The sequence below is a fragment of the Euphorbia lathyris genome, chromosome 1, assembly GCF_963576675.1.
Source record: "Euphorbia lathyris chromosome 1, ddEupLath1.1, whole genome shotgun sequence".
Lineage (NCBI taxonomy): Eukaryota > Viridiplantae > Streptophyta > Magnoliopsida > Malpighiales > Euphorbiaceae > Euphorbia > Euphorbia lathyris.
In genome coordinates, this window is record NC_088910.1 from 96,865,325 (window position 1) to 96,888,380 (window position 23,056).

Consider the following 23,056-nt stretch of genomic DNA (forward strand, 5'->3'; position numbering starts at 1 on the left):
TTCACTTTCTTCATCACCTCAGCATCAGCCCTCGCTGTGATTGATGCTTTTGTATTCAAGCTATATGTGTACTTGAAAGTGATGTCTTTGGTATTATTCTGACTTGATGTCCTCTTCTTCCTCTTCTTGGAATCAGCCTTAGAATGATCAATCTTCAATAAAAAGTAGTTCGAATTAGTCAATTATTGAATAAAATACTACTTCACAGCTCACATGTTTACTTTGTAGATTCTCCTAACCCCAAAGCAAATCTAGTGTATTTGGCTTCGCAGATTCATAAACTGCGAAGGCAGAAGCGAATCTGCGAACTCGCAAATTACTTGTAGCTTCGCAGTTTTTAGAATCTGTGAAACAAAATACTACTTCACAAATATGATTTTGATTCGCAGTTTGCGAAATTTGCGAAGCAAAATCATATCTGCGAAGTAGTTTCCTTTGCAAAATGAAGTCCTCACAACCATTTTGAACTATTTCTAAGTTTCATTTCACAAAACGTAGCTATAAACTAACGGAAAAACACATGAAAAGTTTGAACCCTAAACCAAAATCGTAGAAACAGAAAAAACAATAAGAGAGAACCCTAAAACCAAGTGGAAATCGCATAAACAAAGTAGATACATATCTTCTTGCCGCTTTTTGCCATTGAAATCGATTTGAAACACTTGGAAGAAGAAATGCAGAGATTCAATAGTGCTAGAAGTTCGCAGAGATTGAAAATGAAAGTCACTTCAAGTTCGTATGTTAAGGATGAAGAAGAAAGAAAAATTTGGCTAATTTGTATATATATATATATGAAAGGTATTATAGGTAATTCATAATGAATCAGTCTAGATATGTAATGTGGTTTCAAATGGATCTTAATATGTAAATAGGCTTCCAATTTGGTCCAATTTTGTAATTTTTCCGAATAACAATGATATTTTCTGAGGGCGAGTCTTGGCGCAACGGTAAACGTTGTTGTCGTGTGACCAAGAGGTCACGGATTCGAGTCTTAGGAGCGGCAAATAAATTGGCAGGGGAAGGCTTGCCCCCAGTACACCCTTGTGGTGGGACCCTTCCCCGGACCCTCGCTCAGCGGGACGCGTAGTGCGACCGGACCGCCCTTTAACAATGATATTTTCTGTATCACTTAATAGCTGATGTTTAATATATTTTAATCATTAATTATAAAATTATATGTATAATTAAATCTCAATGATGAATTGCTATACTCGTTTATTTATTTGTCAAGAAAAAAAGAAAGAATAATCTATATATACAGACTAGTAATTAATAAAATAATTAGGAAGATAAAGTTGGAAGATCTTCTTCTATCAACCTCTCTATAAACAACTATTGGGGTTTACAATACCGATTGTATTTCCAAGCACATTAGAACAAATTGATCGGGCAACCTCATGCGAATATGTCAAATTCACATTATGCAATCTTATTCCTCTGCAGGGATTATTAGAGCTGCAATCGAATTTTACAGCAACTTCAGTAGCTGATGTTCCTTGTATTTCTTCATACACCACATCACTAATTTTTACCCCTGAATGCTCAGTTGGACAGTTCAAATTGTGAGGACAATAATGTTGGTCGATGATAATAGGATTTTGGACATTTTGCATAGTAGCTCCTATGAACCGAACTCTTTGAACAAAACCATTGCTAGGTCTAGCCCATGACTTGATTCTAAATCCATTTGTTGTTCCTGTGAATATTGTTCTCCTAACTGTCACGTTTTGAACTCCTTCCTCTTCTGTGTCCTTTGCCAGACTTCCTATGCTGCAGATTATTTAATTTACACGGTAAGAAAACAGAATTACCTAATATATGTAAAAAGAATGAATGAGATCCACTTGGAGGATTCTCTGTCCACATTTGGACATGTGTACTGTGACACTGTTTAATAATAAAAATAGTGGAGACTCTCCATGTTACATATGACAAAATATACAGAGAATGTTCTTCATTTGACATGGAGAACCGGATGATTTTAATAGAGCATGTGACATACCTAATGCCATGTCCAGGGCCGCATTTGACACCTTCAATCCACAAGTTTTTAGTGCCAGGGCCAATGGAAATGCAGTCATCTCCAGTTTTGATAGAAGAGTTGAAAATAGCAACATTGCTTGAAAGCTGGACGTGAATGCCATCAGTATTAGGGCTGTTTCCATCAGCTACAACTTTGACATTCTCAACATATACATCTTTGCAGCCATTGAATACAATGTGGAACATTTGGCTGTTTAATGACAATAACCCTTTGATCTTTATGTTGTTCGAATTTGTAAAGCTCAAACTCTGCAATTCACAGATATTGAATCAGTTATCTAAGTTGAAAATGTAAAAATTTTGTAGAAAAATGAGAAGTTATTACTCACCGTAGCTCCAGAAGGGCAGTTGGGGGCTTGGGATAATTTGCAAGCCCACAAGGAAGAACCTTTGGCATCCAAAGAGCCACCAAGAATAGAAACACCACTGACCCCTTCAAAGCTAACCCAATTGCTATAATTACCAAGAACTCTATAATCTCCAGAACCCAAAAGTGTTCCATCAATCCGGATGGTAATAGATGGGGCTTTGCAAGGACCTTTGAAGATCATTGGACCAACCAAGTACCTACCTCTAGGCACATACATCATTGTGGAATCTGTCGAACCACAGGCTGCACCCCATGCTTCAACGAAGGCCCTGCTCGAATCACTCGCCCCATTCGGTCTTGCTCCGTATTTCAGTACATTGTAATTTGTAGTGCCATATGATGAGCTCACTAGTAATCCGAAGAAAATCATGACCGTGATTATCCTAATTGCCATATTACTTGAATTTGATTATGTAGAAGTAAGAAGAAGTGTATATTTTATGTTTCTGTATGGGAATTTGGAGGAGATTTAAAGGGTATTTATAGGTTTGATTAATTAGAGATGAAGAGGAATAGTGTAGGAGCTAAGAAACATGATTCAGAAATGGAAAAGTGAATGAAACCTGCAGTATGTATTGCTTCATTTCTAATTGACAAAGTAGACCAATGTAGAGAAGTCAATATTGAATTTCTTGAAGCTATTTGGGCTTAAGCCACCATCTATTGATATCTTAGGATTCAATTAATTTTAGTTATTATCATTATCCGAATTTTAAATCCAGGTTTATTACAAATGTATATGCAGTCACGATTACTCAACATAAGTTATTTAGCTTCGATATGAACCAATGCATGTATGTACATATCGTATGTTTTTTTCTTTGTATACTGTGCTTCTCTTCAAGAAACTATTGGTGTATGTATGCATAATTCTTACTTTATACGTTTTACTCAGTAAGTAATTATATTTTGTAAACTAAACTAGGATATGTATCTCATTATCTGGATTTGAATTAATATATAGGTATTGTTGTTTATGATTTCATTTTCACCGTTGATCCGATCAACTAACATTCATAAATATGACATCTTTTGTTGGAGGTCTGGCTCAAGTGATAGATCCCTGGAGTAAATTTCGATGTCAAAGTTAGTCTTTTTAAGAGGCTATGCTTTTGTGGATGAGAGAGAAAGCAAGTTAACCATTTTTATTGGTGGAGGGATTTGGAAGTATTATTCTTGTCGAGAATAAAATGAAATATTCCGTAAAAATAAAGATGAGCAAAATAATAAATAAAAATGACACCGATAATTTAACGTGGTTCACCTTTAATTTTTGGGCTACGTCCACGGCTAACTTCGAGAGTAAATTCTTACACTATAAAATAGTAGACGTATAAAGAGGGCATTCTCTAGACAATTTTCTAGAGTTACAATAATATGAACTAAAATAAAATAGTAGCAATCAGTTATTTCCTAGAAATACCAAAAGTAATTATCTTACTATTTTATCACTCCTCAAATAATTGGACCACCCTCATCAAAACTTAAATCACTCAAAAATTATCCGCAAGTACAAGTTTTATATTTTCCTTACTCTCAGTTATGCATCTCCGCCTTGGCTTTTATATGTTAAGGAGGGAACATTACTAGCAATAATATTGTTAGCAATGTTTTTTTTCTAGTTGATCATCGAATTCGGGGGTCCAAATTAGACCATTGATTCGGTGGTCCAACTTTAACATTAGTATATTAATTTATTTATTTTAAACATAATATTTACAAGGGTGCTGTTAAACATAGCCTCAATCCCCCACCTCTAGCCCCGTGAAAGGACGAAAATACTTTTAGAGCTTTTGGGGTGGGAAATAGAGGCTTTTTTTCTCTCCCGGTACGCAGACGTGAGGTAATTACGCCTCACCTTGTGGTGAGACGTGTGTATATCATGCCTCACCACATGGTGAGGCGTGATAGCCTCACGCTTCATCTTGTGGTGGTGAGGCGTGATTACCTCACGCCCGCGTGGTTGGGAGGGGGAAAACGTTTTACGGATTATATGTAACCCCCGTCCCGGGTCACATTGAAAACACACAGGAAACCAATCAATTGTCATAATTAAGCATAAACACAAACATAAATACATAAAGGCTCCTCATTTATTTTCGTCTATCAAAATCTCATAACCGAAGGCTAAATAACCAATAAAATATTTTAATCTGTCAATAATATTCACTTAAATTTAAGCAATTAATCAAATCCAATAATATAATAAATTACAATGAATGTGTATGAAATTGCTAATGGGGATGAGACGCTTGTGCTGACCAGCCTGAATGTAGGATAAACGTGAAAATCTAGCAAACAGGAGAAACTTTGAACCTAGCCTGAAAATTTCAACGTGGCAATGGGTGAGCTGCCTACTCAATAAACATAATTACCTATATTTATATACATAAATATATATATATACATATATGTACAATTAATTTCATGTATCTTGCATTTAATTAATCAAACAATTAAACAATCAATCCATCAAGAATAAAATATAAATATATCATCTCGTATATGACTCAATTTACTTCAAACAACAAAATTATAATTTATTATCTTTATTTTTAAGGGCCCAACTAGACCTAAGTGAAATATACTCAATGGTCTCATGGTTAACAATATTCCAACGTACGTATACGCTATCGCCTCTAGTTTCGGGATAGATACCATTGTCATAATGATTTCTTTTTCCTTTTTTTTTAATAATACGGTACTGCTATCGCCCCCAGTTTCAGGACACAGTACAAACTCAATTAGAGTAAAATAACACCCTACCCAGGTGCATGTGATCACATTATCATCAAACCTCCAGACCATTGAATATACTCACTCAAGCTAGTTATTTATGTTTTGTTCTAACTCAAACATAATCCAATACAATTTCATACTTGATAATTCATGATCTTTTGAACTCATATGGCATTTCCATTCTATCATGGTATAATTTCACAGCTAATACCTCAATAGGTAAATATATGAACAACATAATTTCAGGAAAAACAAAGCCTTATATCAATAAATTCAATCATACAGAGAACATTTGAATCCAAATCTTAAATCACCATATATATAAATCAAGTATCAATTAAATGATAACCAAATACTCAACATTCATTCAAGATACAGTTAATTATTCTATGACAAATATAAATAGACACTCACATAAATATATAAATATAAATATATATATATATATATATATATATATAAAAATATAATCAATTAAGTTTACCTCTCGTCCCAAAACGCTAATTAATTTGTTCGGGTTCTAACTGACCCATTACTGGCTCCCCGGAGTTTCGTCGGAGCGCGGTGGTCGACCGCCGGAAGTTCACCGGAGATGTCGGAATCGCGAACCGAGACTATCATGAGATAGCCAACGATCAAGGTAGTCCAAAAGTACACCCTTTCACAACTAAAATCGGCAAAAGATCGAGATCTAATACTTTTTCGATGAAAATACCCGCTCTGATCATCATACTTTTGTTTAGAAAAATATCAATATTGGTCTTGAAATGTTCCTCGTGAAACAAGGAATTTAATGGTATAATTTTCGTTCTAAAAAGTGATCAAAATAAGGAGTTATGAACGAAATTAGATTTAAAAGGAAAAAGAAGAAAAGCTGCGCTGTGCATACTGCGATGAAAGTTTTTGGTTTTCCTAAACCTCCTAGCTGTAGACCCGTGCAATGCACGGATTTTATTTTTGAAAAAATAAATTCTAAAATAAATTATGTTATCTATTAAAATTATTCATGTATAAATTTTTTAAATTTATTTATTTAAACAATAATTTAAAATTATTTGTACACTAAATAAAAGTAATTCAATAAATTGTATTTTAAGAATCAGCCTGTATTATTAAATACTTCTTTAAACACTACATTTTGGGTACAATTAGATGTATTATCTTCCTCGTCACAAATAAGAATTTTCAATCCTTTTTTTTGTTGTGACTCTTGAAACCGCAACATACATTTGACCATGGCTAAAAACAGGACGTGGAAGATATAATCCAACATGTGTAAATGATTGGCCTTGACTTTTATTGATAGTCATAGCAAAGCAAACAACTAAGGGATATTGTCTTCGTTGAAATCGAAATGGCAATCTGATGTCTGATGGAGTCAAAGTAAGCCGAGGTATGAAAACCTTCTGTCCAATGTTACAACCTGTAATTTTCGATGCTTCAATCACATGTTTTCCCAATTTTGTTACCACCAATCAGGTACCATTACATAGCCCAAGAGTCTGATCAATATTACGAAGTAGCATAACAGGTATTCCAATCTTTAATGTCAACTTGTGATTCGGGAATCCTGAAGAATTAATAGTATTTAAAAATTCAGGAGTATACACATCTTCATGACTATTTGAATGACTTTCAACTTTGCAGATAGAATCTGAACTCAATAACATATTTCTTCTCCTGGCCATCCAGACAACATATACTCATTCACCTTGTTAACAATATCCAATATAGGTGCAAGAATTGCACGTTCTTGTAAGTATATTGGATCTTGAATGTTTTCAATGATACTTGGATATGTACTTTTGACAATGGCTCTAATAGGATCATCAACATCTTTGATGAGTAATTCTTCGGGTATATCGAATGTAGCTTCTCCGTCATTTTCCCCACCAATTGTTCCATCACCAATGCTTAAGATCCATTCAGAAAAAGATCTTAATTCTTCCGTATCAGTATTTGAATCTCGACTTTGAAGCCTCGTGTTCTCGGTTAACTGAAGTACTTTACAGTATCTCCACAAGTAAGATGAATTTATTGTAGATGATACTATGTTCTGTCTGCTAGCTTTTGGAATAACAGGCAATATTTGTCTGAAATCTCCACCCAAAACAACAACCTTTCCACCAAAAGGCAAAGCCATGCTATTACTATTTTGGAAGCGCATGATATCATGTAAAGTCCTATCAAATGCTTCAAAACAATGTTTGTGAACCATAGGAGCCTCATCCCATATAATAAGTTGTGCTTTAATAAGTAGTTCAGCTAATGGGCTTCCTTGTTTGATGTTGCAAGTAGAATCTTCAGTGATTAGTATGGGTATACCAAATCGAGAATGTGCAGTTCGACCACCACGCATAAGGAGAGACGCAATTCCACTTGATGCTACTGTTAGGACAATATCACCTTTAGCTCTAAGGAAAGATGACAAAGTCCTCCATATGAATGTCTTCCCAGTTCCTCCAAATCCATAAACAAAAAAGAATCCACCATTTTTCGATCCAATTTCCTTGATAATTGTTTCGAACACCATTTTTTGATCACTATTTAAAGACAACATAAGATGATCACTTTCTTCTTCCAAAAACTCTCTATCATAACCAAGTTCATCTTGAATGAGACTATTTCTTCCTTCCTCAATTAGGCATGCATCTGGGAATGGTAATGAAGGGCAATCTCTTAAGCTTTTCCCATTTCTATTCAGATTTTTCTCTATCTCAGAAAGTGTGAAGTTTTTTAACTCCTCATCATCCATTTGCAAATCTAGAAAACAAAACATGATACAGAAAATAAAAGTGTTATTTATTGGATCATAGTTTTCATTTCTATTATCATATGTTTGATTCATTTTGATTTTCTAAATAAACAATACAATGTTGATATCAATCCTACTATGTTTTTATGTGGAATTTTTGAATTTAAATATAACTAAAGATAAATTAAAGCAATGCATTATAAATGTATTACCTTGGTTATTAAGGAGCCTTCGTTGGCGATATAGGATGTCATCGGAAAGTAAATGCCATGTTTGATTCCAAACTGATTCCGGACTTGTAATGCAATTTGAGAACAATAGAGAATTAAACAATAAACGAAGAAAATGGCATGTTCCCCAGAAGGATGCTTCTTGAATTGCATACACGTACTCTTTGTCATCATCCAGTAAACCCAATGCAAAGCAAGCCTCTTTGAAAGTAGGGTATAAGATATTATTCACAGTTCTTATGTCATCATATTTGGTTGAGCCTTTCACAATATTCAACAATATTCTGAGATAATACAACTCACCTGCTCCTGGATGAACGTAAAATATTCTTCCAACACTTAGCCCACGCTTTCTAGGACACCATTTCTTGATCTTCTTTTTTATACTAGATGTAGGGTCAATTACTTCCACTTCTTTCCACACAAACTTATTTGGAAACTCAACATAAGTTAACTCTCGCGCTTCTGTATATTCTTCATTTGCTCTCATCCATTGCAAAAACATGGTTCCAGCGTCATTACCTCTTCTAACAACATCCTCAATTGGCTCATCGTCATTAAACACAATACTTTATTCATTTGGAAGATGGAAACTGAGTCTTTCAACAGCCGGTTCACGGTAGTTAATGTGAAATGCAAATATTCTCCATGCTGCCTCATAAGGAGAAATGTATCTACAATCATAATACATTTTAACTTCATCCTCGATGCCATCACGAGCATTTCCCTTTTGTTGGTAAAAGGCAGTAGTTATTCGATCATTCCCCTTGTTTATGTACTTGAACAAATATTTGATTGCTCTATGTTGATTGCACCATTCCACATTAATATGCGCATCATATTTCAATAATAACTACTGATTGTATGGCACAACATATCTATTGTCGAGAAGAATTTTGTTTTTCAATATTGTTCTTCCATTATCTCTTCTCATGTACAACGGATATCCATTTTCATCAACATTTGTCTCCTTATTAAATTTCTTTGGAAAGCGCTTGGAACATTTTCCATCTTTCATGCATGGTGATTTGTTATTTGAAACACCACAAGGGCCATGTAGCATGAACTTTTTAACCAACTCATGTAACTGAGGATTCTCACCCGGTTCTGGAATTTCTGCTGAAATGATCTTGTCAATATCTTTTCCCGATGGATGCTTATCTTCTGGATGCAAGAACAACAACATATGTGCATGTGGAAGGCCACGCTTTTGGAATTCAATTGTATACATAACTGGAAATTTTTGTTGAAACACCTTTCCACAAGATTTTGATTTGACAAAATCATCCATGATTAAGAGGCAATTAAATTTAAATGCTTTGATTTAATTGTACTAATGTGTTTGTTCAATATTGAGTGCAAAAATATATATAAAGTTAAACAGGACAAAAGTCAGCATAAGCCAAGCTGAGTTGAATGGAACTCAACATGAAAGAATAGAAGCTGAGTGGAGTAAAACTTAGCACCAGAAGCTTCCTTCAAAGTTGCCAGAATGAAGCTGACTAAATTAGAAGACTCCTTCAGAATTATACAAACAGAATGGAGCTGACTAAGAAGGAACTCAGCATGAAAGTTGAACATTCGAAGAGAACGAATAAAGCTGAGTGACAGTCAGGACAGCATGGAGGATCCGTTTACTAAAAGACAAAGTCTGCCAATCTTCTGCACCAATAATTGAAGTCTCGAAAATACAAAGAAGACTAATTCCAAGAAACATGGGTCAATGGATTATTGGTAAAAGACAACTGGCACAAAAAGACAAGTCTGATGCAAGAAGACAAAACCTGACGCCTGAAGAAAACAGAAAAATGGAATGGCGGAACAGACTGAAGCTGACCAGAAGCTGTCTGCTAAAAGAGCCGTTTTGGACTTAACGGCTAAATCATCTCAAATGATCCAATCTTTAGAAATTCATCTATAAAAGGACAATGATAGTTCTTGGATCATTTGCCGTAGTATCAAAAGAAAATTACAAGAGAGAAAATCTTGAAAGCACTCAAATACAAAAAGATCTTACACCAACTTTTCTATTCTCTGTGTAAATGCTAGATTGATTGTTTTGTAATCATCTAAAGTGTTCCTTACTTGAAAAAGAACAAGTGTGTAATCAATAGGAATATTGAGAGTGTTGAGCTGAGTACTTGGTTATAAGTATTCAGTGGTAGAAAAATCTAAGTGCTGGGTTGTAGTACTTAGTAGGAGCTGAGTAGACGAATAGAGGACGTACTCTTGCATACTCACTGCCTTGTAAAGGGGTTGTGCTCTACATTGAAAGATCACAGTATTGGATTGAAAATCCCAGGAGGAACTGGGGACTGGACGTAGGCAGAGAGGCTGAACCAGGATAAGTCGTGCTGAGTAACTTCTAAACTCTTTCTCTCAATATATATATATGTGCATGTGTTGCTTGTTATATTTACTCACCTTATAAAATTGTTAAAACTGAAACTGAGTAAATCTGAGTGCTGAGTTGGAAGCTGACCTTTCAAGTGTCAATTCCCAACTCTCAAGGCAAGCCGTCTTAGTCAGCATAGAACTAAAACTGTCTGACTAATCAATCGGCCGTGCTGACCAACACGCTGAGTTATCAAACTCTTAAAATAACATTAAGTCATCATAATTAAAAGCGAAAAAAGTTACATTAGTTCCTAACCCCCCCTTGGAACTAATCACTAGGGACCAACAAGTGGTATCAGAGCCAAAGCTCACTACTCAAAGATCTAACAATCTTGAGCTGATCCCTAAAAATGGGTGAGAATAGCACTCATTTCCTTCCAGGAAACCAAACAACACAGATACTCCCTGAGGGATTATCAATCACTAGACCTCCCCTATTCTTTGGGTCAAATTATACATTCTAGAAGAATAGGATGAAGAACTTTATACAAGCCACAAACATGAGTGCATGGCTTGCAATTGTTCAAGGTCCACATGTGCCATACAAAACTGTTAACAATGAGAAAATTGTTAAAAGTGAAGCTGAGTGGACAGAGGATGACCTCAGAAAATTACAAAATAATGCTTCGGCTATCAATATGCTTCACTGTGCGCTAGATGCTGCAGAATACAATAAAATTTCAGGTTGTGAGTCAGCACAGGAGATCTGGAAAAAGCTGGAAGTGACTTATGAAGGCACCAGCAAGGTCTAGGAATCCAAAGTGAACCAACACATGCGGTTGTATGAGTTGTTCGAGATGACTGACAATGAGGACATCTCAGCAATGAATGCCAGGTTCACCAATATAATAAATGAGCTTAAAAGACTCGGTAAGAATTTCACTGAAGAAGAACAAGTGAAGAAGATCTTACGAAGTCTTCCCAAAAGCTGGCAAGCTAAGAAGACAGCTGTAGAGGAAGCTCAGGACCTGACCACATACAAATATGATGAGCTGATCGGTTCCTTGCTGACCCATGAAATTTCCATGAAAAACTTTGAAGCTAAAGAAAAATCTGAGGACAAGAAACAGAAATCACTAGTGATGAAAGCTGACTCCACAGAAGCTGAGTCAACTGATGATGAGGAAATGGCCATGTTCACTAGAAAAATGAAAAATCTGTTCAGAAGAAATGAAAGAAATAGTAAGCAGCCATACAAGAGAGGAGACAGATATAAAGCTGAGTCCAGTGACACCAGATACAAAAAGGACAGCTCCAAGCCTGTCACATGTTATGAGTGCCATCAAACTGGGCACATTAAGTCAAGCTGTCCTAATCTGAAGAAAGATAAGAATGGAAGCAAAAAGGCAATGGTGGCCATGTGGAGTGACAGTGATGAGTCGACATCATCTGAAGCTAAGCAAAATGAAACAGCCAACATATGTTTCATGGCAGATGATGGAGCTGACCAATGTCAATCTGAGCAAGCTGACCTCTCTGGAGATTCTGAGCATGAGGAAAACAACAATGAGGTAACATGCTTACTTTTGCTTAGAAACGAAATGGTAAATGCCCTGAGTGACTTATATACACTAACTAAGAAGTGTAACAAAAAAATTAAGGCACTCAGCAGGCGCTGCGACGAGATTGAGGAGGTCAAACTGAGTGACCTCCGATATCTCCTCCAGGACAACTCAGATTTACATACCAATATGCAAATCTTACATAAGTTTGTCACAGAGGTTCAAACTGAGTCAAAGAAACTTAGAAAGGATGTCACAACCTTGCAGAGTCAAGTGAAAGGCTCAAGTAGAAATAAACCCCATGCTGAGTACTCAGGTACTGGTCAGCATAAACAGTTTACTCAATGTAGCTGTTGTGGGAAGAAAGGACACACAAAAGCTGTGTGTTGGCATAACAAATAGACTGTCCAATGTGACTTCTGTGGTAAGAAAGGTCATACTACCAAGATATGCTGGCATGCTCAGCACAACAATGCTGACCACACTCAACATCACCCTCAAAGGGTAACTCAGTGTGGCTTTTGTAGTAAAAGTGGCCATACTACAAAAGTATGTCGTCACAAGTTAAAATATGATTTTGCACCTGTTTACACTAACAAGAAAGGACCCAAAAAGAATTGGGTACCTAAAAACGAATAGTTTAAAATGCAGGTCAGCTTGACATGCATGGAGAAATCAAAACTTTGGTATATAGACAGCGCATGCTCAAGACACATGACAGGTGATGAAACTCAGTTCATCACACTAGAGCTTAAATGAGGAGGTAGTGTAAGCTTTGGAGACAACAAGAAGGGCAAGATAGTTGGCTCAGGAACTATCGGAGGTAACCCTAAAATTGAGTCAGTCTCCTTAGTTAAAGGTCTCAAATATAATCTTCTAAGCGTAGCTCAGCTTTGCAAGAGTGGAAGGAAGGTTATATTTGATGATACTAAGTGTCAAATACTCGAGGGAAAAACAAATGATTTGATTTTAATAGCCCCTCATGTAGAAAATGTTTACATGTTGAGTTTGGAAAAACAATTTTCAAAAAGTATATGCTTGGTGTCAAAAGAGGACAACTCCTGGCTATGGCATAGGAGACTTGGGCATGTCAGCATGGACCTCCTTGCCAAACTAGCTAGAAAGCAATTAGTTGAGGGATTACCCAAATTAAAGTACGAAAAAGATCAACTTTGTAATGCTTGTCAGCAAGGTAAACAAACCAAAAAGGCTTTTCATAGCAAAAAGGTTGTCTCAACCAAAAGACCATTGGAATTACTACATTTGGATCTTTTCGGACCTATCCAGCCACTCGACATGGGAGGTAAGAAATTTTCCTTAGTTATTGTGGATGATTTCTCTAGGTACACTTGGGTCATCTTGCTGAGTAGCAAAGATGAAACATTTGAGATGTTTACCACATTAGTCAAAAAGCTTGAAAATGACAAAGACCTAAGAGTAGCTCACATTAGAAGTGATAATGGTGGAGAATTCAAAAACCAATTGTTTGATGAATTCTGTGAAACTAATGGTATTGACCACAATTTCTCTGCCCCTAGAACTCCTCAACATAATGGAGTTGTTGAAAGGAAGAATAGGACAATAGTAGAAATTGCTAGGACAATGCTGAGTGAAAATAGGCTTCCAAAATATTTTTGGGGAGAAGCTGTCAATACAGCATGTTACATATTGAATAGTGTTGGTCCCTGATAATTAGTTCCAAAGGGGGGGGGGGGGTAGGAACTAATATAACTTTTTCTCGTTTTAACTGAGCTGACCAGAAGTTATATTGGGAGTTTATTAACTCTGATTTTGGTCAGCTTGGCGAGATATGTTTGAAGACAGCTTTAGTCAGATGTTGACTAAAGTTGTTTTCTTGTGAGTTAGGAATTGACACTCTTGAAGGTCAGCTTCTAACTCAGCACCACTTATTTACTCAAGGTCAGCTTAGGCAATTTATATGCTGAGTAAATTTAGCAAACAACACATACAATATAAGAGAGAGTTCAGAGATTACTCAGTATCACTTATTTACTCAATGTCAGCTTAGGCAATTTATATGCAGAGTAAATTTAGCAAACAACACATACAATATAAGAGAGAGTTCAGAGATTACTCAGTATCACTTATCCTGGTTCGGCCTCTCTGCCTACGTCCAGTCCCCAGAGTCCTCCAGGTTTTTTTGAATCTAATACTGAGCTCTTTAATGGTAGAGCACAAACCAATTACAAGGCAGTTGAATATGCAAGAGTACCTTCCTCTATTCTTCTACTCAACTCCTACTAAGTGCTACAACCCAGCACCTAGATTTCTCTACTACTGAAATGCTTACAACCAAGCACTCAGCTTTACTCTCTCAATATTTCTATTGATCACAGACTTGTTCCTTTTTGAACTAAAGAACACTTTAGATGATTACAACTCAATCTAGCATTTACACATAGAATAGAAAAGTGAGTGTAAGATTCTTTTTGTTCTTGAGTGAGATTTTCTCTCTTGTATTTTTCTTTTGATGCTTCGGTACATATTTTGGTTCTTCGATTGTCTTTTTATAGATGAGAACCTGTGGACTTGATTGTTTAAAATGTCTTGACCGTTGCAACCAAAACGGCTCTTTTGGGGAACATTTTCTAGGAAGCTTCAGACTGTACGCTATTCCCTGCTTCTGTTTTTCTTCAGGCGTCAGGTTGTCTTCTAGTGTCTGTTTTGTTTGTTTGTGCCAGTTGTCTGTTTCCAATAATCCAATGTCCCATGACTCTCGGAATCAGTCTTCTTAGGTGTCTTCGAGGTTCCAATTATTGGTGCAGGAGATTGGCAGTCTTTGTCTTTTAGCAAAACGGATCCTTCATGCTGTCCTGACGAATACTCAGCTTCGTTTATTCATGGTTCATGCTGAGTTCCTTTAAGGTCAGCTCCGTTTTGTTTCTGAACTTTAACTCCACTCAGCTTCTATTCTTTCATGCTGAGTTCTTTTCTACTCAGCTTTGTTTGTGCTGACTTTTGTCCTGTCTTTTACTTTATATATTTTTGCACTCAAGATTTAACAAACATATTAGTACAATCAAATCAATGCATCTAAATTTAATTGCCTCTTAATCATGGATGATTTTGTCAAATCAAAATCTTGTGGAAAGGTGTTTCAACAAACTCCCCCATTTTGATGTTGGCAAAATACATTATTACGGAACTCAGTTTTAAGTTACCCCATGATTGAAATTTTTTGACGTGACTCCCCCGTAAGGGTTGCATTTATTTTGTCTTAATTTTATTCTAAGCATTTTAGATTTGTTGCTTTTGATTATACTGGCTTAATTGTGGAGAGATGTTGTCTCTTAGTTTAGTTTTAGTGTCTTTTTGAGTTGTTTATTCAAACTTGATTAGTCAGATATAGGAAGAGAAAAGAAACTGATATTGGATTTAACTAACAGTCAGCAACACACAACAAAACAATATTGGACAATAAAACATTTTATCCTAAGCATTGGATAACACAAATAAAAACAGATAACAGGATATGGTTTGATATGGTGCCAAATTTCTAGACACAAACTGGCTAGATTCACTTCTTCTTTCTTTGAGATGAGGGGTCAACATGAGCAATGCCTTTTCCTTTGCTCCCAGAGGCAGACACAGTTCCTAAAGGCTGAGGCTGAGTTCCTCTGTTACTTGTCTCCCCCGTTTTGCCATCATCAGGTTGATAAAGAAAGGTCTTATTCCTGGCGGCAGAGGAGAGATAGTTAGAATAGCACTGAAGCCTTTTTGTGCTTTCCCCCAAACTGTCAATGACAGGAACGCTATCGTCCTGGACGTGCCGGGGGACTCGAATGGAGCTGCTTATCATGCTAAGAAGACATTCATGGGCTTTGCTGAGGCAGGCAATGGAGCTGGTGACCTGACCATAAGATTGATGAAATAGTTTCAAGAGAGCAGAGTCATAGAACATTCGTTGTGCATTGTTGATCCTCATGGCTTTCATGATAGCTTGCGAGAAGCTCATTAGCTCTGTGTTGGATACTGGATCAACGTCCATCTGGGCTCGATCAATGTTCAAAAGTCTCACTACCTCACTCAGTTGATCAATCGTACATTGAGAGGAAGAGGATACAAGGTCACGGGTACTTGTCAGCTCTGCTTGAATCTTAGTAAAACATTGTTGGAGCTCGGTGGTGGTGACAGATTCTGTATTGCTTGGTGGATTGGATTTAGTTAGCTCAGCATATAGCTTGGTGAAGCAATCTTGCAACTCAGCAGATGTTGCAGACTCAGTGTGAACAGTTGCTCTGGAGGGGGTCAGTTCCGCTGCTAGCTTAACAAAATAGTTTTGAAGCTCAGAGGAAGTGACGTACCCTGGATTGACTTCAAATAGTTGTTGAATTTTTCCTTCAAGAGAGTTCAGATGAGTGGCCATGGTAAGCACTAATTCAGTTAGTTTGGCCATTTGCTCTTGGTTTGGTTGCTGAGTTTGTACTGCAGTAATGATACTAACCAAATCTTTCAGGCTACGGAGTTCTTGTAGAAGTTGAGTGATACTGGTTAGGTGAGAGGGCTCTTGAGTGGACTGGCAACCTTCAGCTTGAGTAGAATGAAAGTCTTGAAGTAGAGACTGAGCTGAAGCAATGACCCGACGGCCAGACTCAGTTGCATTCAAGTATGCAAACTTGGCAGTATTGGACTCAGAGGCTGGTGCAGGATTCTTCGATAGTGGAGGTGTTGGTTCCTTGCCAGACTGAGTACCTGGACTTTGATGAAGTTGTTGAGCTGAGTTATCAACATTTTGTGATGGAGGTGGAGTTGAGGTATGAGTTGGCTCAATTGGTGCAGCTTGACTTGGATTTGTAGGGTTCTTGGCATGTTCCTCATGTTGAGTAACAGAGGCTTGCTTTTTCGCTAGGTCTTCTAGTGGAGATTCAGTTGCATTTGAGAAATACTTGAACTGAATTGTAGATAAGTCAGTTTCTGGCTCGTCAAGGGGAAATTCGTCTGAGAGATCAAGGTGCTTTTGCGCTTTCTTCTTTAATCTTCGCCGGGTCTCAGTTTTTGGCGGAGAATGGTCAATTTGAAAACCTTCACTTGACTCAGCAGCCACAGTTCCTTCCCCTACAGGTTGCTCAATATTACCTTCTTCCCTTGTTTGCTCAGCATCATCACGAGGGCATGCTTCCTCCTCAGTATTACCTTTTTGTTGCTCAATGTGTTCCACATCTTCTTTTTCGTGGTCAATCTCATGACCTTCAGTTTGAGGAGAGGTTAGTGGTACGGCTTCCACTATCTTCAAAGAGTGACCTCTTTTCTTTTTCTTTAACGGGGTCTCAGGAGTTTGTTTGTTTTCATCCTCAGGAACTTTTGGCCTCTTTCTTTTCCCAACGTGCTCATCAACCTTGTCAGTTTGGGCTTTCTGTCTTGATGAAAGCCTTATTTTCTTTGGAACAGAATGGATATCTTTGGAGCTAACTTCTGCAGCCTTCCTCTTCTTCCCTTTTTCAGGCTGAACTGTCTTAGGTGACTCAGTATGAGCCTCAACTTCTTGTGCAGGCTCAGCTTCAGGTTCCATTTCTGCTTGCTCTTCTTCCTCATTCTCCTCGGCATCTCTAGTTCCTTCATACCCCTTCAAGGGTTGATTATACAATAGTCCATCTAGTAGGACTGCTGTGATTTCACTTCCCAATGAACTTGTCTCGTCCACTGTCTCTATTTGCTTGTCTTGTATGATTTTCGTGATAAGTGAACCCAAACGTAGTTTCCTACCGCTTCGTTGAAGGGCTCCAACTAGAAACACAGGGAGATTGAATGGAGTTGAAGTCAACATGTGCCATATAAAGCACTGTTCGAAGTTAGATGCGGAGGAGGCCGAGCTGAGTTTGGGAAAGATAAAGTTAGTCAGCATGAAATGGACTATCTTTTGATCCTTACCCATACAAGTACTGGGTATTTCCCCTTTATGATCTTTGGGTTTACAGAACCCCTTTAACTTCTCAGACGTGGCTTTAGGTATCTTCTCCTTTGTTGTTCGAAATTGGATTCCTTCGTTCGGTATCTCTAACAGTGTGGCTAGATAGGCAGGGGTAATAACAATTTTATGTCCTTTCACAGTGGTCTCCAAGTAATCTGAGTCGTCTGCATCAACACATAAATTTGAGTAAAACTCTCGAACTAACCTTGGGTAGGATGTTCCTGGAAAGGAAAAGAGACCTGTCCAGTTGTTTTTCGCAATCCATTCACAGAATGGTGTTTCAGTCGACACAAAGCTCGGAGAGAACCACCGGCATTTCAACACTTCCAGGTTGTTAACCTTAGAGTGTACCTTGATCATTATCCTTTCCTTTTCCATTGAAGGACCAACGTGGTCAGTGGATGTGTTTTGCGCTTCTGGGGTTTTCTTTTTGCTGGGAGACATTTTTGACGATTTTGAGATTTTTGGAAAGGAAGAAGTTCGAGTTTTAGGGATTGCAAGAATGAGGAAGGACGAGTGGGGGTTCGATTATTTTATATAAATCAATGAGGATCCTAAATCATTACCTTGCCGTTTTTCTCCTAGGGTCGTTCAATCGTCAGATACTCTGCTAATTATGACATCTTCGGCGCATGAGTTTTTGCCATTAATATGCGTCTTCCCAATGTGTCAGAATTTACACGTGTAGTTTCACTTTAAATGGGTTATTGCTGAAATTCGAAGCGTCAACAATATTGAGTGCCTATCATTTGTTAAGACAATTTTTCTATCTGTTATTAACTCAGTATAGGTTACGTACTCAGCGTGTGTTTTACTCAGCGTGAGGTGATTTGTTTATCTACTCAGCATGGGATGTTTACTTAACTTTTATGCCTTACTCAGTATCGTTGCTTACTATGTGTACGCAGGGTGGCAATTTCAACCTAAGCTTAGTAGGGAATAAATATTTCACTCAACATGGCATTCGTACAATCATTCAAAGTTCCACTCATAATTATTCAATGCAAAATTTGGTTAGAGTGGATTTGACATACCAATTGCTTCCCTTAGTGTGTTGAATTGCTCTCGTGCCAAGGGTTTTGTGAAGATATCTGCAAGCTGATCGTTTGTTGGCACGTAGGTCAGCTTGATCTCATCTTTTAATACGTGATCTCTGATGAAGTGATGCCTTATGCTAACATGCTTCATCCTGCTGTGTTGAACTGGATTTTTAGATAGATCAATGGCACTTTTGTTGTCGCATTTGATCTCTATTGTTTTTGTTTTGACTCCGTAATCCTCAAGCTGTTGTTTTATCCATAGGACTTGTGCAACACAGCTTCCTGCAGCCACGTACTCAGCTTCAGTTGTAGACAGAGCTACGGATGATTGCTTCTTGCTAAACCAAGATACTAGACAACTTCCAAGGAAGTGACATCCCCCTGAAGTACTTTTTCGTTCTAGCTTATCTCGTCTGTAGTCAGCATCAGTATATCCAATGAGTGTGAAGTCATTTGAGGTTGGATACCATAGACCTGCATCAACTGAGCTTTGCAAGTATTTAAAAATTCTTTTTACAGCGGTTAGATGAGATTCTCTGGGGTCAGGTTGATATCTAGCACAATAGCATACTGAGTATTGAATATCTGGTCTACTAGCAGTGAGATAGAGTAATGAACCTATCATACCTCGATAGAGTTTACTATCAACTGACTTACTCTTTTCATCCTTGCATAGGACAGTATCAGTACCCATGGGGGTTGATATTGGTTTGCATTCTTCCATGCTGAACTTCTTTAACATTTCCTTGGTGTACTTAGACTGACTTATAAATATGCCATTCTTACCTTGCTTGATTTGGAGTCCAAGGAAGAAGTTGAGTTCGCCCATCATAGACATTTCGAACTCAGTTTGCATCTATTGACTAAATTCTTTGCACAAAGATTCGTCAGTAGCACCAAAGATTATATCATCAACATATATCTGTGCAAGTAGGGTATGTTTACCCTTTTTCTTAATGAACAAGGTTGTGTCAGCTTTTCCCCTGACATAGTTCCTGGTCAGTAGGAAGTTGGTCAACCTCTCATACCAAGCTCTTGGAGCTTGCTTTAGGCCGTACAGAGCCTTTTTGAGTTTATAAACGTGATTTGGAAATTTTGAATCTTCAAATCCAGGAGGTTGATTAACATATACCTCTTCGTTTATAAAGCCATTAAGAAATGCACTTTTTACATCCATTTGATATAACTTAAAATTCATGTAACTGGCATAGGCACACAATATACGTATAGCTTCTAATCTAGCAACCGGAGCAAATGTTTCTCCATAGTCTATACCCTCTTGCTGACTATAGCCTTGAGCTACAAGTCGGGCTTTGTTTCTAATCACATTCCCATGTTCATCTAGCTTATTTCTAAAGACCCACTTAGTTCCTATGGGCTTTTGATTCCTAGGTTTAGGTACTAGATCCCATACCTCATTTCTGGTGAATTGATCAAGCTCTTCTTGCATGGCATTGATCCAATACTCATCTTGCTCAGCATCAGCAAAATTCTTTGGCTCATGTATTGATACGAATGCAACATTGCTGAGGTATTTTCTAAGTTGATCCCTGGTCATCAGTTTGTTGTTAGCGGCATCAAGAATGGCTTGTTCTATATGGCCTCTTGGGATCTTTATTTCCTTTGGCAGTGCTGAGTCGTTTGGAAGAGGTGTTTCTACAATCTCTACAGGAATAGATTGGTCAGCAAATGATATTTCAATTTCTTGCTTACCTTGAGTCAGTTCCTGTAAGTTAGGCATTGTGGCTTATGGTTGATCAGTAGAAGCTGAGCCTGGTTCTTCTTCTTCAGGCTGAGCTGACTTACCTGTAGGGTCAGTTTCATCGAACTCAACATGTACAGACTCTTCTACAACTTGAGTTCTTTTATTAAATACTCTATATGCTTTACTGTTTGTTGAGTACCCTAAAAAGATCGCCTCATCAGCTTTAGCATCAAATTTAGCAAGGTTGTCTTTTGTATTGAGTAAAAACACTTACAACCAAAGGCACGAAAGTATCCAATGTTGGGCTTTCGACCTTTCCAAAGTTCATATGGGGTTTTCTTAAGTATAGGTCTGACTAGAGCCTTATTCAGTATATAACATGCTGTGTGAACAGCTTCACCCCAGAAGTACTTTGGAAGCCTATTTTCACTCAGCATTGTCCTAGCTATTTCAACAATGGTTCTATTTTTCCTTTCAACAACCCCATTTTGTTGAGGTGTTCTTGGAGCAGATAAGTTGTGGTCAATACCACAGGTTTCACAAAATTCATCAAACTGTTGATTTTTGAATTCTCCACCATTGTCGCTTCTAATGTGAGCTACTTTTAGGTCTTTGTCATTTTCAAGCTTTCTGATCAATGTGGTGAACATCTCAAGGGTTTCATCCTTGCTACTAAGCAAGATGATCCAAGTATACCGAGAGAAATCATCTATAATAACCAAAGAAAATTTCTTACCTCCCAAGCTGAGTGGCTGGATAGGTCCAAAAAGATCTAAGTGTAGTAATTCCAATGGCCTTTTGGTTGAGACGATATTTTTACTATGAAATGACTTTTTAGTTTGTTTTCCTTGCTGACAGGCTTTACATAGCTGATCTTTTTCAAACTTTAATTTGGGTAATCCCTCAACTAATTGCTTTCTAGCTAATTTGGCAAGAAGATCCATGCTGACATGCCCAAGTCTTCTATGCCATAGCCAGGAGTTGTCCTCTTTAGACACTAAGCATATATTTTTAGAGAACTGTTTTTCCAGATTCAACATATATACATTTTCTACACGAGGGGTAGTTAAAATCAATTCATTTGTATTTCCCTCGAGTATTTGACACTTAGTATCATCAAATACAACCCTTCTGCCGCTTTTGCAAAGCTGAGCTACACTCAATAGGTTGTATTTTAGACCTTTAACTAAGGAGACATGCTCAATGGTTGGGTTACCTCCGATAGTGCCTGAGCCGACTATCTTACCCTTCTTGTTGTCTCCAAATCTTACACTTCCACCTCGTTTAAGCTCTAGTGTGATGAACTGAGTTTCATCACCTGTCATATGCCTTGAGCATGCGCTGTCTATATACCATAGTTTTGACTTCTCCACGCATGTCAAGCTGACCTGCAGTTCAAACTATTCATTTTTAGGTACCCAATTTCTTTTGGGTCCTTTCTTGTTAGTGTAGACAGGTGCAAAATCATGTTTCAATTTATGACGGCATACTTTTATGGTGTGGCCTGGTTTACCACAGAAGTATAGTCAGCATTATTGTGTTGGGCATGCCAACATATTTTTGTGGTATGCCCTTTTCTTCCGCAGAAGTCACATTGGACAGTCCGCTTGTTATGCCAACACACATCCTTTGTGTGTCCCCGTTTTCCACAACAATCACATTGTGTGATTTGCATATGCTGACTATTATTTGCGTACTCAGCATGGGCTTTATTTCTGTTTAAGCCCGTCCCTTGACTTTGTACTTGTGTGATATCCTTCCTAAGTCTCTTTGACTCAGATTGGACCTCCGTGACAAACTTATGTAAGATTTGCATGTTGGTATGCAAGTCAGAGTTGTCCTGGAGAAGATATCGGAGATCACTTAGCTTGACCTCTTCAATCTCATCACAACGCCTGCTGAGTGCCTTAATCCTTTTGTTACACTTCTTAGTTAGTGTATATAAGTCACTCAGGGCATTCACCATTTTATTTCTAAGCAAAAGTAAAGATGTTACCTCATTGTTGTGATTCTCTTGGTCAGTTTCATCAGAAAGATCAGCATGCTCAGACTGGGATTGGTCAGCTCCATCATCTGCCATAAAACATATGTTGGCTGTTTCATTTTGCTCAGCTTCAGATGATATTGACTCATCACTGTCACCCCATGTGGCTACCATAGCCTTTTTGCTTCCCTTCTTCTCTTTCTTGAGATTAGGACAGCTTGACTTGATGTGCCCGGTTTGATGACACTCAAAACATGTGACAGATTTCGAGCTGTCCTTCTTGTACTTGTCACTCGACTCAGCTTTGTACTTATCATTTCTTCTAAATGATCTTTTGCCATTTCTATCATTTCTTCTGAACA

The 23,056-nt window shown here is 37.6% G+C and overlaps 1 protein-coding gene and 1 pseudogene across 1 annotated transcript; both read right to left on the bottom strand.

The window, feature by feature from the left end:
- Window positions 1–1,322: 1,322 nt before the first annotated feature.
- On the bottom strand, window positions 1,323–2,807 carry LOC136208118 (polygalacturonase-like). Its single transcript, XM_065998941.1, has 3 exons — window positions 2,373–2,807; window positions 2,003–2,292; window positions 1,323–1,770 (listed from the first exon to the last, which is right to left on the bottom strand). The coding sequence occupies exons 1-3, from the start codon at window positions 2,805–2,807 to the stop codon at window positions 1,323–1,325; spliced, it is 1,173 nt and encodes a 390-aa protein (XP_065855013.1).
- Window positions 2,808–6,251: 3,444 nt separating this feature from the next.
- Window positions 6,252–23,056, bottom strand: part of LOC136218759 (uncharacterized) — a 42,763-nt pseudogene continuing 25,958 nt past the window's right edge.